This window comes from Cupressus sempervirens, chromosome 2 (genome assembly GCF_028749045.1).
Source record: "Cupressus sempervirens isolate cs-2001-9-10 chromosome 2, ASM2874904v1, whole genome shotgun sequence".
NCBI classification, from domain to species: domain Eukaryota; kingdom Viridiplantae; phylum Streptophyta; class Pinopsida; order Cupressales; family Cupressaceae; genus Cupressus; species Cupressus sempervirens.
This window is the reverse complement of record NC_143119.1, coordinates 36315113-36334943: the sequence shown is the minus strand read 5'-3', so window position 1 is coordinate 36334943 and position 19831 is coordinate 36315113. Positions and strand designations below refer to the sequence as shown.

General features: G+C 37.0%; 1 protein-coding gene across 4 annotated transcripts in view; it reads left to right on the top strand.

Moving 5' to 3' along the window:
* Positions 1-1828: 1828 nt before the first annotated feature.
* The window catches only part of LOC149570946 (uncharacterized), a 93734-nt gene continuing 75731 nt past the window's right edge, over positions 1829-19831 (top strand). For all 4 annotated transcript variants that reach the window (XM_089812500.1, XM_089812499.1, XM_089812501.1 and 1 more), the window contains exon 1: positions 1829-2393. In XM_089812500.1, coding sequence (XP_089668626.1) covers positions 1908-2393 — 486 coding nt within the window. In that variant the 5' untranslated portion in view covers positions 1829-1907. The remainder of the gene's footprint in view (positions 2394-19831) is intronic.

Genomic DNA, 19831 nt, shown 5'->3' with positions numbered 1-19831 from the left:
AGAAAGATTTATTCATAGATAAAAAATAGTTGTATAGTCAAATTATATTATAGTAAAATATTATAGAAAATACAATGATTTTGCATACCATGTTAATTTTAATTTAAATAAAAATAAATTAAAAGTTAATAAAAAATTAATTTACATGTATGTGAAAATTTCTTTTGTATTATGTTAATTGCATTCATCATATAAAGAATTTCTTTTGTATTTTGTTATTTGTTATTTTGTTATATAGTGAATGCTTGGTAATTCCTAAATATTTAGGTTAGGTAATAATGTCAAAAATTTCAAACTGAAGTTTTAAAAATAATGTCATTTGCTTCATTTTTATGGTTAGTAATTATTTTACAATAATTTTTTAATAGAGATATATATATAATTATATAGTTTTATAAAATATAGTTATATAATTTAATAAATAATTATCAATTGTGTAGCAAATTTTTAATTTATATTATTGTTCAAATAAAGCTATAGTATATTATAGGGTTGGGGTCCTAGCTCGGTTGGCTAAATCTTCCCTATTGCAGGGGGTTGGTCACGGGTTCTAGTCTCCCCCGTCCCCTTGGTATCGATGGGTGTGTTGCACCAGCGCTACCTGTCACGTTAAAAAGTTTACTCGGTGCACTGTAGTTTATAGGGAGGGGCCGTGCTGCAGCCGATTCCTGCAATCTAATAAAAAGAAGAAGAAGCTATAGTATATTATAATTCACAAATTTGAATTATGGAGAATCTTTTTTTTTATGAAGACCTTGTTGAATACAATCATTTGATTTTTTTTCAACATGTGAATAATACATCTATGAAGAATAAAGCATTTGATCAATTGACATCATTTTAATATCTCTTGCTTCGAGATTTTTTATTTAATATTTTTTTACCTCCTTAACCTTTGATATTAAGTTTATTTGATATTAAGTTTTGGAAAAATTCAAAATAATTGTGATATGATTGAGAAACTTAATAAATAAAAAAATAAATAATATAGTCCTAAGATAATTTAATATATTTAGTCATATAAAGCATTTGAATAGTTAAAAACTTTAAATCCAAAACATACTTAACTTTGGAAGTGAAAACCATTTAGGTTATAAGATTTTGCATTTGATCAATTGACATCATTTTAATATCTCTTGCTTCGGGATTTTTTATTTAATATTTTTTTACCTCCTTAACCTTTGATATTAAGTTGATTTGATATTAAGTTTTGGAAAAATTCAAAATAATTGTGATATGATTGAGAAACTTAATAAATAAAAAATAAATAATATAGTCCTAAGATAATTTAATATATTTAGTCATTTAAAGCATTTGAATAGTTAAAAACTTTAAATCCAAAACATACTTAACTTTGGAAGTGAAAACCATTTAGGTTATAAGATTTTGCATTTGATTTTTGTTTGAATATTTTAAATTTTTAAATATGATTAAGTTTAGAATTTAAAATATAGTACAATATAATTATAGTATAAGGTGTTTTAGAATTTAAGATGACAAATAAAGGGTGTGTTATAAGAAAGTAAATAGTCAAATTTAAATACTGTTAGTATTTGGTAAAAGTTAAATGTAGTGAAAAATTAATAATCATATTAATTCAATATTCTGTCATAAATTTTAGCTGAAAATAAAAGGGCTCCTAACCAAATCAACCAATTATATAATTCCTATAAAATATAAAACTTATAAATGAATAACAAAACTTTAGATATATTTTAGTAATTCTAAAATAAGTACTTGTTATTGGTGGATTTAATTGAATAATCTTGCAAAGTGAATGTATAAAGTTCGTACTTATATAGAATTAGGTATAAAATGAATAAACGAATTGTATCCCTACTCATTCCACTGCTTATTTGTTTCCTTTGCAGAAATACCGGTGTAACATATTCCAGGGATTGAAAACTATGGACGCCATGGTTTGTCGTTCACTTTTAAAGTGGGACGCTTCATTAAGACCAAATAAAATCACTGCCAACATCTCTCCATTCGATCAGTTATCCACTGTCCACATTTCTACATACAACGCATTCAATAGAACTTTACGCTTCCAGTCTCAAAAAAGTACTCGCTTGACGAAGATTTACAGAAATGTAAAGGTATGTCCCTCCTCCAAAAGTGAACAAAAGACGCCCTTATCTGAAGCACAATCTAGTGGACTAAGAGTACCTTTCGAGCTGGGTGATGGGCAGTTCAGAATGTTTCATATCCTTCCATCAGGATTGAAAATGGAGGTGATTGTGCAGAGAGGTGCGAAGGAAAACGATGACAGAAAAAGCCCAATTGTGTTTGTGCATGGAAGCTTTCATGCTGCCTGGTGTTGGGCGGTGCATTGGTTGCCCTTCTTCAGCGAGGCAGGTCATGATTGTTATGCTCTTAGCCTTCTGGGTCAGGCAAGTAATTAGTCCTAAGTATGTAGATTATTTTTACGACAACAACATTAACAGGTGGTCTCTTTTAAACTATGAATTTTGTGGATGTAAATGTATCTTTATTAAAATAATTGTTGATGAATACCCTTCATTGGTTGTATATGCCGAGGAGTTTCCAGTCGCCGATTTAGGTGCTATAAATGCCTGGAAATATGGTGCAACAAGTACAATCATATAGCAGAATTCGTGCTGTGAAACAATTGCACTTTTATCCATATGGCTGAGTTTGTGCTGGAACAAGAGTAATTTTGCTCATATGACTGAATTAGTGGCGTGGAACTACTAACATTCTACTCATATTTCTGAATTTATGTTGTACCAATGTGCTTCAATTTGAGGAAGCTGCAGAAAGTTTGCCCATAAGACTGCATTTAATGTGATAGGAAAATGGTACATTATGCCCATATCCGAATTGTGTTACGATTCAACATAATTTATGTTCTTATGACAGAGCTTGGGGTTTGTATCTTCTGTCTCTAAGGGCAGGTCCGCATGCTGCTGCTTAGCTTATTTCTTCTAGCAGCAGGTACTCAACTTTTTGAGGCATGATTTGTAGAGCTGATGGCTCTATGCATGGAACATTTATTGTTTTAAAAATTATTTTTAATTGTATATTTTGCTAAAAAAATCTGAAAGCAAAATTACTTGCAAATAAATAGGAGATTAAAAAACCTGGTGAAGACACAATTGTGCTCTCTTCAATAAGCAACAGCTGCTTATTTTCAGCCTCCCCATTTTTCTAAAGCTTTTTTTCAACTTTTAAGCAGCTGCCGCTCCACAAAAATAGGGAAAGATTCTAAAATATCCTTTACCCTGCATGAGGACACTTGAACTGTTTAAAATTAAGCAGAAATTGCTCTTAAGAAGCTGCATAGGGACATGGGTAAGCCCATGTATCTGAAGATTTACTAATGTAAGTCCATATGTCTCGATTTGTGGTTTGAAACTATAAATACACCGACCTGTCTAAATTTATGTTGTGAAAGCACTGATGATGCTCGTGTCTGAATTATGACGAAAGAGTACAAAAGAAAACCGTGATGTCTCTAATATATATATATATATATATATATATATTCAAAAAGGAAGTCTCATTGTCTCTTTTCTCGTCCAGTCATATGTTTTTGTTAAATAAAGCATATACTAAAGTTTTGAACAGCTTGAACACATTGAACCCATTGAAATGGTTCAAATGGTTGAAGCAGTTCAACACGTTCAATGGTCCTATGGGAAAAGACATCAATAAAGTACTATGTGATGTGATTGGCGGCAACAAATATTTGTTTATAATGGTTGAAAATTGAACCTTGCCAACTACCCCGTGTGAAGTGAAAAGTAATTATAATTAGATATCCTCACCCTGAAACACAGGGATACCGATTGGCTTCATTTTGATATAAATCCTTTTGTAGAGAGGGCCAGAAACCCTGCATTGGACTTTTCTGATGTCAATGATTTGCCCAAAATTGGTTCAAGAGTGCATAGACATATATGACCCCAAAGAAAGGTGCATAGGGAATGCTGATGGCGAGATGCTGCTCCCAATAACAAAGAAACCATTACGACAACTCTAAAAATTCCAGTAAGGGATGAGTACTCTGACTTAAATATTTCCTCCTCCTGGGCCCAGTTTTCTCAAAATTAGCAATTGTATAGAATTGTGATTGCCAAGAACTGGCTAGTTAAGGCACAAAAGGGTGGTTTAAGGTTGGCAAGGCCTCTTACCCAGGAGCATATGAAAATCCACATTAGAGATTTGGTAGCCCTGTTGAATAGGGTCAGGGGAGATGACCTTGCCTATCATTTTGAGGATTGGATGTACTTTTTCATCCAAATCATTTTGTCAGGCACTCACTTCTTGGATTGGGCCAATATTATCGCCGAGGAATTGCATGACCTACTCAATAATGGTCACTTCAGCAGTTGAGGGTTTCACATGACCTCATACTGATTTTCCAGCCTCGCTTTTACTAGGGAATGGGCTTGGTTGCCACATGAACCATTTACAGAGGATATGAAGATATATGAGTACTATTCTTGTTTGTAGAGGGAGAACCATACCATGAACTACAAGAGGATCAATGACACCTTTTCTGGGAAATTGATACATGATCTAGCAAGAAATCCTCAATATAGAATGTTAGACGAAGCCATCCATCTCATTGTTGTGTATGGGTGCTATTACACATAGTTCCCACATTTCACATATCTAAGGATTAGAGGATATAGAGGAGCCCTTGTGAAGCTACCAAGGTATGTGTTGGATTGTCTCATATTGGTAGAAGTGTGCTGACAACTTGCTAATGTTAGCAAAATGTGCTCACCCAGGAGTGAACAAGATATTTCCTTTCCCATTGAACTAGGTGGATGTGAATGTAGAACGACATCTGATGCTTTGAATTTAGAGGTTGATTTTTTAAAATTCCAATTCCACTTCTATAAACCTCGCATGAATTTTGATAATAGGGGGTTTTTAAGGGAGTATTTGCTTATGAAGCCAGTGTACCTACCAATTCCATATTTAGAGGATTAATGGGCTGATTGTGCAAATGAGCATGAAGTGTTAAAGAGGTTATGGAGCAGATTCTCTTTGTTCCAAATTGTCAGTTTTGGTCTGAAAATAAACGTAAGTGGGGTTGAAGAGGAGGATGAAAATATCTTGGACCGTATATATGTTGAAGCTCATCTCGTTTCCCAAATTGACTGGACACTTCTAGATAGTGATGACCTAGAGTTTAAGACCTTCCTTGTTATAAGGCAGACTGAAAAATGGTTGCTTGAGAAGAGGAATGCAGATCTAAAAACTAAGGAGTCTATGAAGACTTACAAGAAAACTGAATCTACTTCTAAGGAGGTTGATAAATGAGCTACCATTTGTGATGCAGGCGAGTCTCAAAATAATGCAAAGAAGTCGAGCCCAAGGAATGAACCCGTGAACCTGATACCCACTGTTACTCTTGTTCGGGTCACGTGGTCGAGGACAAGAAATAAAGACTAGGAGGTGAGGATTGAGGAGAAAGTGATTAACATAGAGTCGGGAGAAGGACACAAGAAGAGCATGTTTAGTGAAGATATTAAGCTCAATAAGTTGGAGACCATTGACTTAGATGATTCTCCGGATTTCAGCCAAGCACTGAGTGTTATGGACTCAATGCCAGTCGAACTCCAACTTTTGTTTGTCCACCATCGTCTACTCAAAAGTGAATGGAGACTTCAATGTGTAAGAAGAGGAAATTTGTACCTATTGCCTGACCAATTGATGATATGGTAAGAAAATGTTGTCAGATGACGCCAACGGCTAAGAAATTGAAGGCCACAATACGAATGGTAGTTGATCCACAGACATGAAGATGGGTAGCAGAGGTTGCCTGACCAGTAACCACAGAAAAAGTGAAGGAACCTACAATGAGCGACTTCAAGATAGAAAATCTGAATTTAGGAGTCACAAACAAGGAGTCTGACAGTCTCCTATTCAAAGCCATAATCGAGAAGGTGCTGAGAAGGTCTTGAAAAGAGGAGAAAGACGAAAAGGAGCCTAAGTAAATGCTGAAGGCTATGGCCGAATACATTAACACCATTCGTGGGCCGTGCCCTCAACTCTGGCTTAGGGACTGCAATCTTTTGATCCCAAATCCCCTGTCAGCCAAAAGTTCCTTGATCAGGTACAAATAGGTAAGATGATTATTGGCATGTTCGAAGAATGGGCACAAGACATTTTTCATGAAGTCCAAAGGTATGCTGTTGCTCAATTCCTTATTGAAAAACCTTCCAAGATTGTAGACGAGTACATGCTTTATATTTGCAGAAAGAATATCGAGTGGAAGAACTCGATCATCAAACAAGGGAAGGCAAAATACTCAAAGTTCATCAAGGAACTGAATGAACTAATCAAGATTTTGATAGAAGAGCTCGGATGCAATCAAGTCTTGTATGTTTCAAAGAACAGGGAAGTAGGCCAGAACAAGGAATCGATCCTACAGCATCTGAGGCAGGAAGTTGATAAGGTTAGAGAATCTAAAATCATTATTGTAGAGGATGTATCAAAGCTTGTACAGATTGAAGCCCTACTAGCCATTTGCTCTGATAACCTGCCCAATTGTACTACTAGCCTAATTGTGCTACTAGAATCTAGGAAATTAAGAGAGAAAAGGATGTTTGGTGACAGCGTATAATGCATATCAGCACACCTAACTTGCAGGTGAGTCAGGAGTTCGTGGTGTTCTATGCGGAATGGAAGCCGCTCGTCACCCAATTCAGTCTGCAGAGTTCAGAAAAACAACCCAGTGATAGTCCGCAGTTGGATAGAAAGGAATAAATTTTGGGTGGTTTTTAGGAATACGATAAGTTAGGTACTGGGTGATAGTTATTGAGGCTTTATGAAATTCTGTAAAATCTTAAAAAACAGACTGTGAGTTGTTTAACCCATTTTCTTTCAATTCTGATTATGTAAGACTATATATAGTCAATCAACTGATTGGAAAAGGTTTGACTGTCTTTTCCCAAGAAAATTTTAGTTGAACTGATACATTCCATAGCATAAAATCCTCGTATTCTTTATATTTCATATCATATGAATAATGATGAACAATGAAAACTTTGATCTGTGAATGAAAGTAATTGTTTGGTCCTTTGAAAATCTGTGTATTTGAGGATTTGTCAAATGCATTTTATCTGTCGAAAGTCACTTCCATTAATCTATTTATCAACTTCATATTTCGTTATCTGTTATAGTTTATATGTGTCAAGGAATGTATGCAGATGTTCTGTGGGATCGATTTTCCTTACAATGAAAAGATTTGTGTCTTTGAATGAGTGTAAAAACTGTTTATTATGCCATGCATTCGTTGTGTATTGATATAATGGGTGTATATACCTTTAGTGTCTTCCAGTAAAAAGTGCCTATTAATGCAAGTTTGGTCATAATTCATTGAATATTTAATCAAGGGAGTTGTACCTTGTCAAAATTCAGAGGGAGGTCACTAAGATCACCCTACTATTGTTGCCACAATTTTATTCATCCAACCTACTAGGCACAAACACACTGCAACAAGCTACTGGATCTCACTTGGAAAGCAATATCTTTTAAGATAAGATGCAAATCATTTGTAGATGCTGATTTAATTGTATCCATCTTTAGGCCAATAAATCTAAGAACCATTGATGAAATTGTAACATGTTAAATTTCCCACTCCTAAATAATCAATTAATTATAAACGAAGTAAACAATATCCTTCATATTCACATGAAACAGTTATAATAACTATGCTATGCATTCAAATGAAAGGGCTCGATGGCTATAACAGAATAATTGAATCCTAGTACAAGGAAAGAGAGAAACTGATCTCACAATTATAATCTACTCACATATCTTCAATTGAAATGAAATACATAAAGTGAAGTACCTATTTTAAAGAAGATAACTTGAATGTAGAAAATATCCCTGTTTTGTGCAAGTCTTGGCATTTGGTGGAGATGAAAAGCATTGTTAGGGGCTCAACCTCCCAACCCTGGACCCTTAAGTATCCCCACACAATCTCAACTGAGAAAGACCCTTACTACCCGGGATTAGGCACAAGATAGCCCCGTCTTGCCACTGAGCATCCTGGTGTAGAGTGTCGGCTAGGCAGCCAACTAGGCTATGGAGTCTTTCCCATCAACCCATCTATCCAATTGCTAGCAACCCAAACCTTTAGTAATCATAGCAGCAAGCATGCCACTAAACCTACCCCGACCAAGGATTTTAAATGGACACTAAGTGCCCAATCACCCATTGCTTGACTTGACAACAAAATTGTACCCCTTGATTATCATGAGCTGACTCAGTCTACACTACTTAATAAGTTTACTACTTGTTCATCACAAATTCTGATTTCTTTCTTTTTATCATGCAGGTATAACTCACTGTTCATATTCCGTCAACCCATACTCTTCATATTGACCTTACTAGTCATCCTTGATGAATCTCAGTATGGCTGTCTACATCCTTGAACAACCATGTTCATCTTACTCAATCTCTTTATGCCCATCTTGGGTATATGACAGATATAATGAGTGCATGTAAATTATTAACAGTTCTTTGAACACATTGAGAGTGCTTCCTATTATATTAGAGGCATATTGAGGATGCCCCTTTATAAGTATTGCACGGGGTTAGAGATCTTTCCAATTCTGATTTAAGTTTTGAAAGAACAAACATACCAGTATGTAGTAACTAAATATGATCCTTATGTAGGCTTTATGTTACAATCTCATGCAAAAAGGTATGTTTTTTTAGAGCTGACCGTCTGGCTCTATATGATACATAACATTATATCTTTTTAAATTTTCAACTAGAACTTTCCGAGCCCTTCAAATATAATAAAATGGTAAGATAGAATGCGCAACCTGACAGGGTATTATAAGGCTCCTTGCCTGTAGCTTCTAGCAACACGTACACAATTGAAATTGTTGTTGTTGAGGAATATGCTGAGTATGCATGAGTCAAAAGGCAATCCCCACAACACCGTAGGTGCAATCTCAGTAGAGTCAATGTGGAATAATTAATCTTAGCAAAAATAACATGGCATAGGATGTGCAATTTTGAAGCGATGTATGAAAGGCTATAGCAAATATATGCACAACACTGAATGAACAATTCACAGCAAAGAAAATGAATAATATCACAGATATGAAGCACGAGAGTGTGAAATCACAGAGGTAGGAAATTTGCAAAAGATAGCATATGTGGACACCTCTGCTGATAAATATCAATCGCATAAAACAAAGATCGTTTTTACTTGCTCTCACAAGCGTGCTTGGTTGCGAACAAGATGAGGAAGGTAACAATGTTAAGAGTTACATTTCAAGAGCCTCTGAAGAGGCTGATAGCACATGTGGCTTTTCCAAAGAAGAAAATAAATATTAAATAGGCCGCTGGAAAATAAAGAGGGTCAATGCCATGAAATATAATGAAAGCATAGCCAAAGGTTGGCAAATAATAACTCCACTCACAAGGTGTTAATACAAGAATACTACGCTAAATCTATCTATACTCATATATGCATACGTATCTTGGGTATATGTCTTATTTTAAGTGGGTGTATACGATCATGCATGTCTCATTTGAAATACACATATGTATTTTATATATGTACATACATGTGCAAGTATATATAGGTACCATGGTATTGTCAAATAAAGACATATTAGTTATCACAGGAAGCTTTGAAGTTCATATTAATATAAAGGTAACAATTTTATTTCATTTAATTATTTTGCCTTCTTATTAAATACGTAGACTAACCTAGCTCATGGTAATCACTTGGTACCCCCTTGTTGCCTAGTCTGGTTTTTCCCTTGACCAAGGTGGTTTTAGGACCCATACCTATTAGCTCAATGGTAGATGGTGCCCTCATGCCCTTTCCTTTTCTGGCAATGTTCGTCGCGTTCCTGCAAGGAGAATTCCATCAAGGTAATAACATATTTTTTATCATTTGATCAAATCAAATTTGTGATATTGGTATCAGGATTTAACTGTGTGATTTTGAGTCAGACTCATTGACCCATTGATATTTTGAGTCAAATCAAACTTGCTATAACAAGTATTCATATTAACTATCCTTTTCCAATTCATATGACAACATAACAATTAACTATATTCCAAATCCTATAAACTTATAACAAATAACCAACACTTCCATTTCACATGGATCATAACAGTTAACTAACTTAAACAAATCAACTTACTTCACATGAAGCTCACAACGGCTATAAAGAGTATTTTATTTCTAAGCAAAAATAGGGATGTAACAGAAATGTTCAAAGGTCATTGACCCTCTGAGGGTAACATGCCTTAGATCTAGGTATCAGCAAATAAGGGAGAGGAGGTCAGGGGTCATAACTGCCTGTAACAAACCATCAATTGTGTTGGTATAGATCTGACCCCAATGCTAGCAACATAACTTGGGTAAAAGTAATGACCAACCTTAATGAAGCTTTCATCCAAACCCTGATAGAGAGTAGCACAGCAGGTTGGAACCTACATTTGGCATTGGAGTTTATTCAAGTGTTACACTTTAACCCTTGCAATCTGATTAGGCAAGGATTCACCCTAGGGAAGGAGGTGTAGGGTCAATCACACCTAGCTTGGTGTAACCAATTCATCACTTTATGTCTGTCAGCTTATATCAGACTTAAGTTTATTCCCATCTCTCTGATTTTGGTTATTGATCATAAATCAATTCAAACTCTTATATAAATTCTAACTAATTAGTCTCTACTGCTACTTTTGAGTTGGTATTGCAACTGTGAGGAACATGCTTGAATTCATACATATAAAAATATTCAAATCACATTTGTAAACCTTAGTGAAACTGGTCAATCATATATGAAAGCCCTAGGTGTATTACATCATAACCCACCAAAATGGCAGTTGACAAGGTTGAAAGGAAGTCTATTGCTATAAATACCACAAGCAATGCTTTCGTCTCCAATCTCCCTCACCTCATTTTGGAAGGCCTTTTCCAATGGGTTTCTTTTATGATAAAGAAAAGGGCAATTCTCTTCCTAAGAAGACAATGATGGCAAGATAGGATGTGGACCAACTAATTAAGTCAATTGGAAGTTTTGGCAATTCTTTCTTGGAAAGAGGATGTACTCTTATTCTAAAAAAATGTTACTACTTTATCATTTTGGTATTCTCTTGTTCTTTTATGCATCCCATTGTATACTATTTGGTTTTGGACAAACTCTCTTCTCTAAACATGGCATAGCATGTAGGCAGGCTTTAATTTGACTACATGAGCTCCTATATTCATTCCCACCAAAGATGGCATACTGGCTGAGTACTTGCCAAGTTGGGGAATACTTGCTGAGTGAAATACTAAATGAACTTTTCCCATGTTTTTTCGCCAGAAAACTCGGCAAGATTGACAAAAATGTCTCCACACACATTAATATGTGTAACACAAAAATAACACAATTTTGTTTGGAAAAATATAGTGAAAAAGTCACAATTTTGCTTTATAAATGCACACACCTCTCTCACACTTCCTTACATAACACTTGGTGAGCAAATATTCTTCATACAAATGTGCCAATTTTTTTAGGAATACGAGAGCATGTATTTTGTGATGATTATTCTTGAGAAAGTGGTACAATATGTTGAGAGATTAGATTTTGTTTTCAAATTTTGTCATGATATGCATTATGAGAACATGCCATTTTGATGTGGAGAATGATTTAAATGTGGAAATCTCCACAAATATTTTCCATGGAAAAGATTATACTCAGTAAGAGGGGAGATATGTCGTAGTGGACATTCAAATTTCATATGGTCTAGAGAAGATAGGTGAAAAGGAGCTTGCTACTTCACTTTTTTGTCTAGAATCTGTAATAACCCTCAGCTGGCTATATTTTGAACCACTCCAGTCTCACCAAATTTTCACACCAATCAGATGGTTTGGCATTTTGTCAAACATATTGCAAACAGATTCTCCATCCAAATATGCAACAAATCAATATGATTCGATCTATTGCAAAATTTTTTTCCATCCAAAAATGCTAACAAACCAAATTTAATTCAAGCTTGGAATGAAATCAAAATTCACAATGAAGTCCAGCTAGATGTGCAATGAAATTATATTAAGCAATTTGCACTTATTACGTAATGCTTGAGTTCCCAATTTGCAATTACAACTATTCGTTAAGAGATCCAGCTGCAACAGTAAGAAGGAATATAAAAAATGAATGTTCTAACCTGTTTTGCTTGATGGAATATTTTCAAAACTTGTGCAGGCACCACGTGCAGCTCCAAAATTGCATGAATTACACAGAAGTCTCTTTCAAACCCAGATACAGAGATTCCCAATGTGATCGTAGCCCTCTTACAGACCTCCAAATAAATCGCAGGCCAATGCTAGCAAACACATAGGCCTCTTTGAAGTTCGCAGGGCCTGAAAGAAGTTTGCAGGCCTCTGTTAAGTAACACAAATCCCTTATAATTTTAATGCCGTCCCTCCAAATGTGTTGTAGGACAAATACTAAGCAGCTGCAGGTAGGATATGCCCAAACGCTGCCACAATGGAATCACAACCCTTCAATGTTGCACAATAATTACTTCCAGCAAATTGCAGGTATGCGCAGTCACAATAGACACTGGTAATCATCCACAGACCAGTCAATTCTTTCAGAATTCAACCACTTCTTAGTCAGAAAAGATACAGTAAAGAAGTGTGGACAAATTGCTATACAACAACAACAATTTGGAGTGCAATCTTATGACAATATTAAGAAATAAAACCTTTATACTTCAGCAAGGGCTCAAAAAATCTTAAACTTTAGAAATGTCACCAAGACAACAAAAGTGAATAAGATAATTGGATATTCGGACGCTTTTCTCATTAAATGGGCTCATATTTATAATCTCCAAATGACACAAGTTTCCCAAATGAACTTTACTTAAGAAGCTTCCTCCACACAACATTAAAATATAATAAAGTGCCATTAGAATATAATTTATTAATTGCTTTTGGCTCCCAAAAATGACTTTTTCCACCATAACATAATATTTTGACACACATAGCCATTGTTTCTTGTGCCCACAATTTAAAACTTTTCAACTCGGTTCTAATGAGCTATGATACTGAGGTGATCAATATACAACACCAACAAAAATAACATCCTCAACATATTTAGATGAATAATAAATTAATAATAATAATTAACCTGTCTTGTGAAAACAACTGAAGAAGCATCATAATCGAAATCTAACAACACCAGAGTGATCTTGATGAAGAAAGACAATGAATGAGACTTGGTGACATACTATAACTAGATGCTCCCTCCAAGATTCTTGGAGCCCAAACCAGAAGCTAAAAAAAAAAACTGAGAGCATCACTCAACTCTAACTCAATTGAGCTCATCAGAACCAACAATTTGACTTACTTTAAATAGTAAGTCCCTCAAATAGAGCCAAAACACACCATAGACCATTAAAAAGCCTGTAACCCCACAACTTAGACCCTCAAATCCCACTATCAGCTCACGAGGGTTGTGATGGTGAATTGGCCAGGACAATTGTAGGAACCTGCTAAAAATGGGGACATTATAGTCCTTGCTCTCTAAGATTGCTTGTCCCCTAGCAATCTCAGAGCAAAATGAGCATCATTGTCCACCTAGATCCCAAGGGTAGAATTGCATACTATCCCTGCATTGTACAAGAAACTCCTGTAGCATCAACACCCAAATAATTGATATCAATGACATGATCATCTGGAAATTGACTGTAGGCACTGATAGTAGTAACAACTCATCTAAACTCAATCCAATTGAAATACCAATTCTCTCAACATTTGAGTCCCTATCAAACTGACACTTACGACCATAAGTACCTGAATCACTATCACCAACTCCAACCTTTGATAAACTATCCTAGGTGTGTTGATATTGCAAGTGGTCTAACTTGCAGCTGTCGATCCCATCAGCAAAAGATGGTGCTAACCTATTCCATAATGGATGGTATGAAATTGGAGTCAATCCACATTGACGTGAAACCCATTCCTCTACTTGTGGGTCAAGAGAGAAGTAATGAGAACTCCTCACAGTGGAAAGCTGATAAAAATTCCCAATCTCTATCAAGGATTCTTATGGATCCCTATTTTTTGCCAATTATAGGGTTTCCAATTGTGATTCAAGGTGATAAAGTACTGTCATATGCAGAATCTGAAATTATATACTTACCTATAATTTAATGGTGTATTTTTAATGAGAGATCAGTGGAAGTCTTCTTGAAAATAAAGTTTGAAAAGGGAACAATATCCCTGGAACAAGGTCCTTCTAGGGAAGGCTCTCACACATGCATCATAATAGGGTCCTAATGTTGAGCAAGATAGAATATGAACGTAAGGAACTGTTGATGCGAGTTTTGTGTCACTACATAACATATTAGTAATTGGATGCTTGATACAGAATATCAAATACACAATTCCTCTCTTGAAAAGTTATCTCTCATGGGACATGAGTATAACTCCAATGTTCCTTACACCGTTGGATACTCGCTCAGTTTTATCAATGTGATTTGCTGGTAATCACGTAGGCGGCCTTACGTTTTCTTGTTTGAGAAAAATTTGGATCTTGGTGAGAAAATGGAGATGGTGGTTCGGTGTGAATGCTAGATGATGTTGATGGCGCGATGATGGCAATGTAGGGTGAATGGCGATGGAAGGTGAGAATGCCGATGTTTTGGTTTACTTCTCTAACTAACCTCTTCTAAGCATGAAATTTGGCTGCTCAACTACTCCTACTCCTAAGAATGGAAGGTTAGCAGATGGACGGGGATCGAATCTAATGAAGGCTAACCAGCGGCCCTACCTCCATAGATGCAACGCTTCAAAGGAAAGTAAACTAGATCACCACACAAAGCCTCCCAACCAGCCGCTAGGATGCTAGTGGCCTAGTGTTGACCCCTATCAAACATCTACCAAAGCTACCATGCAACAATCCATTTTATTTTACTCTTACTCTAACAACTTGAAATGAAATTGCTTCAACTTGAAAAGAAAATTTAACTATGTGGAAGTAGAAAACATGCAATAACACCCAATGTTCTTAGTCAACATGCAATGAAAAAGAGAGCACTTTGGTATTATTTTCGCAACAATTTCTCCAACCCTTCCCTTTACAAATGAGAGCCAATGGCCTTATATAGAGGTCCAAAATACAATGGACGGTAGAGATCAAAACAAGATCGACGATCCAGATTGGATCCAAAACCCTAATTAGGGTTGCCACCCCATCGGCCAATGAGAAGATGCCACCTCATCAATGGACCAATGAAAAAAGTGCAAAAGTGGCAACCAATGAGAAGGCACCAAAATGGTGGCCAATCAGAAACAAACACTTGTCCTATTCTAGAAGAAAGAGAAAGTTGCCACTTGGGCTTACATAAGATGATCTTCTAATATAATTCTTCCTTTTTCTTTTGTTCTTTTAGCTAAGGCAATGAACTTAGCTAGCCTTTCGTTAACTTCTTCCATAGGAGGACAAGGTGTGTGCTTCGCTCGGAGTTCTGCTGACTTTGCCACGCTGTTTGCTGCTTGTAGTATCCTTTCGTGATCCTTCTCATATTCCTTTGCAAACCCAATAAAAGCATTGAGTGAGGAAAGGGTGTTCAGATGTTTCCTTTTGACGGCAGCCTTTCCTAACTCATCCAATCTCGATCCAAATCCTGTCTCACTGACATCCTCCTCTCTAATACCCTCAAAATCAAGCGCCACCCCAACGTCGCTCATCATGGTCGAAATGGAAGTGTCGACGCTTGGGCCGTGTTGTGCAATCTCATCATGAATTTCTTCAAGTGTTTTGAATCTGGTAGTCAATGCGACATACCAAGATTCAACTATGCTCAATCCTCTCTCATCAACCAACCGGGCTCTTTCCAAATATGCCTCCGGTAGCCTAATGAACGCCTGCAGCCTAGGAATAACCAAATCCTTGATGGGAAGAAAATTCTTCCATTCCTCTTCAAATAATCTGAATTTGTTTCTAGCAGTCACCAATGACTGGAATGTTGAGATGAAGGAGGGCAAGAAATTTTGCCCATCTTGGATTGTATCATAGATCCAACCCCTTACTTCATGTAACTGAGCTGATACCTCTTCTGAATTGCTCCCGCTGTCTTGAGGAAGGGCTGCCTGATGCAGCTGTTGGATTGGCTGGTAATCTCTCCAATATTTGTTTTCAGCCTCCAACTTTACTATCCTTTCGTTTGCCTTCCTCAATCTTTCTCTGATTGATGCTATGCCTTCCTGAACCTCCTCACATTCCATATCATCTGTATTTCTTCCCAAATTATGTTCTACTATTTCGTACTCCTGGGCTGCAATCTCATCCGCTGCCTTATTGACTGTTGGTATAGCAATCTGAACCCTTCGGTGACCATCACTGTCGCTTCTGATTACCCTTGCCACCGTATTTGCCATATGTTTTTGGTTCTCGCTATCATCCTTTTCTATTAGTCCTTGGATATCATCAACTGCGGGAGCCATTACCACCTCGCCTCTCGGCATAAGCATTTGCCTTAACCATAGTGGTGCAGTGCATCTCCCCAAATCCGGATTCGGTTCGACCAACAAAGCATCACCAACGGCCTTAGACGCCTGACTTATCTCTTCAATATCAATCGGCCCATCTTCTTCTCTACTAGTTTCTGCCATATTTCCTTGCTGGTTCTCCGAGAGAGGGGAGTACTCCGTACTTTCACTGTAGCCACTTGATTCCGAATCAGAGCTCACCTCCACTGCGGCCCCTTTATCACTCGAATTGACCTCTTGGCTTCTAGCCTTAGTTATACTCTCCTTTGACGGCGCTGCCCGCTGTCTCTTGGCTGGAGGTTCCGAACGTTCTTGGCTTTTCTCTACCTCCAAAGCCCTCTTCTTGCTATTTCTAACTGCCTCCGATTGCCGGCCACTTCCTTCACCCTTCTGTCCGATTGATTCTACTAGACCTTCCTTCGGTTTCATCATCTCATAAGTAAGGAGAACCTTTTGTCTTTGTAGCTTTCTCAACTTGGCATTATACCACGACTCGGTATGCAAATCTACTGTCCTTGTGACTGCCTCCAAGGAAGGATCCTGATGATCGTCCCAATCCACTGGATTCAACTCTGTTCCAACTACTGTCTCATAGTCTTCTCTCAACACACTACGATCATCCTCCAATTGATCGGGAATATCAAGGCCTCTCCATCTGATATCTCTCATCATGTTCACCGACAATCTCGAGAAAGCTAGCTTTCTCACGTGAAAATCATCCTTTGCATTGGCCCAAAAGTCCTCTATAGTGGGAACATGCTTAAATTCGCTTTCATGAGATGCTTTGATAAGACCAACAGGGTCGAATCCTTGCCTTGCTCTGTACCATCCTAGATGATACCACTCCAATTCCTTTTCCGCAGCCTCAAAGGCAGCCCGATTTGGGCAACTATCACTGCCAATTATAATTGAGAAGGAAACGCCTGTTTTCCCCTCATTCCTCATTACTCTATCATAGTGCTCAAGCTGCCTAGCCAATTCCATCAAAACTACCTTGTCGGGCGGGTATCTTGGAAGCCTCTTGGGACAAACTGTACTTCCTGCCACTCTAATGTATGTGAATTGCGGGAATTGGATGAACCAACTCCCAAACTTCTTAATCCTTGCTTCTGCTTTCGATGAAAGTCTCTTAGCAGGCGCCCCTTGTAATACCCTTACTGTCTTCATGGCGAATGCATCGCAAAACATCTTGTAATCCTTGTTATTGTGCAAATGAAGCTGCGGATAGCATTCATGCACCAAATATTGCCCCGGCCCATTACCAATCTCTCCTAAGGCCCTAAGTCCCGGACTCTCATACAATCTAGCAATTAAGTAAAACAGATAGGATCCCATGTAGAATTGCCTTTGGTTTTGAATTGTTCTAAGTTGCAACTCTAAATTTTCACTTATGATCCTAGCCCAATCAAATTTTCCTTTTCCCTTTTCAATTTCATCAATGAAGAAGTACATCCAGTTTTCGAATTGCATAGCTTGAGCTAGGCCCATGATCCGGCTGAGAAGAACAATGAGATCGCCATATTCCGGCTTGAAATCTGCCACTGTAAGCCTTGTTGATTTGTTAACTCCTTTCCTTCCTTCGTGTATCCAATTCCGCTTTAGATGTGAGAAGTAGGCCTCTTGGTTACCTTGAAATGATTTGGCCGCCTGATCCACCATTACAACTGTCATGCCCTTGCTCTGGGGAATATTAAATGTCTCTTCAATTGCTTGTTCGCCAATGTTGGCCAACACTCTCTTCCCTTCGCCAAAAATGATGGATTTACTGTCTAGATCAAATCTGGATGCACACTCCATAATCAATTCCGGACAAGGCAAAGTAGGAGGAAAAGCTGTTGCATGTACAATTCCGCTCTTGTATATCCTCTTTGCCAAGGGGGATTGTCCTTCCTTTAGTCTGTCCCTCATCCGTATCATGTCCACTGTAGCGATATTAGTATCGGTTATTTTCTTCATTTTCGAGAAGAAGGAAGTTTTGGGCGTCATATCCTCTTTGTCTTTCTTAGCGTTTGCCCGCTTGGGATTCTTACTTGCACTATCATCCTCCATGCTCGTCGCCCTATTACGGGATGGTAGAGTGGTGGACCAAAAGGCAAGAAGAACCAAGTAGTGCAATTCTTAGAAAAGAGCGAAAGAATGGATGTCAGCTTAAGCACTCCTTGCAACTCTAGATGATGACTTTCACCTTAACTAATAATCTTACAGCAACTTTTCGGAACCCGGGATATGACATCAAAGAATTACAAATCCCTTTGCAAATTAGAAAACAAAGCCTCTAAGCTTATCCAACACTTGCCTTCTATGCAAAAATCAAACTTTCATATGTATCTCTTCTCCCAACAAAATTGCCCAAATCTGATATAAAAATTGCAGCCCCTCTAGAAAATCAGAATTTTGTCTTCCACAAATTTCGGCCCCCACAAAATTCGGCTCCCACAAAATTCGGCTAAGCATGAAAAAAATCTGCCCTTCCACAAAATTCGCCCAAGCAAAGAAGGAGCAAAATCTGTAAAATCTGCCACCTAGGGCACAAATCGCAGCCCACAAAGTGGAGCAAAAATCCCCAAAAACGCAAAAAATCTGGCCCTTAGACAAATCGCCCAACAATGGCAATGGAGAAAATGCCCAAAAATCGCCAAAAAACTGCCTTCCACCAATTTCGCCCAAGTCTGGAAATCTGCCCTTGCTTCAAATTCGCCCAAGCAAAGGAGCAAATGAATTGATGAAAATGAAATGGGATGGGACTCCCTTTATAGCAGCTTTCACCTTCCTCCCAGGCTGGCCGACTTGGTCCTATAGAGGAAAAAAAAACCAAAATTAAAGCTAAGTTAGTGGCCCACTTTAAATACTTTGCCAAAATTTTAATTTTCTAAAATGAAAACTGCACTTTTAATTTACTAATTAACCACAAATTGCAAAACGAAATTAAATGGTGCCTTGGGGATGCTAAAAATTTCTATTTAATGATGGTTTGCTAATTAATACATCCTTGAAGTTGAATTTTGGCTAACCAAAAGCCATTTCTTAATATTAATTTACCAATTTCATTAAATACCAAAAGCTTTCAAGGCAAATTTAATCTATTAAAGCCAATTTTTGCAATTTTCCTCTAAATCGATTTTGCTAAATAATTAAAATTTTATGACAAAAAAATAAAATTGCCTCTAGAGTAAAAATCAATTTTTCAATTTAACTTCATCTTACAAAATTAAATTCTATTTCACCAAAAAAAAATAAGATTTTCCAAGAACCTAAGTCTAACGAAAAATTTCCTTATTTGATAATCATTCAAATTTACAATTAAATCCAAATTTTCAAAAGAAATCGTCT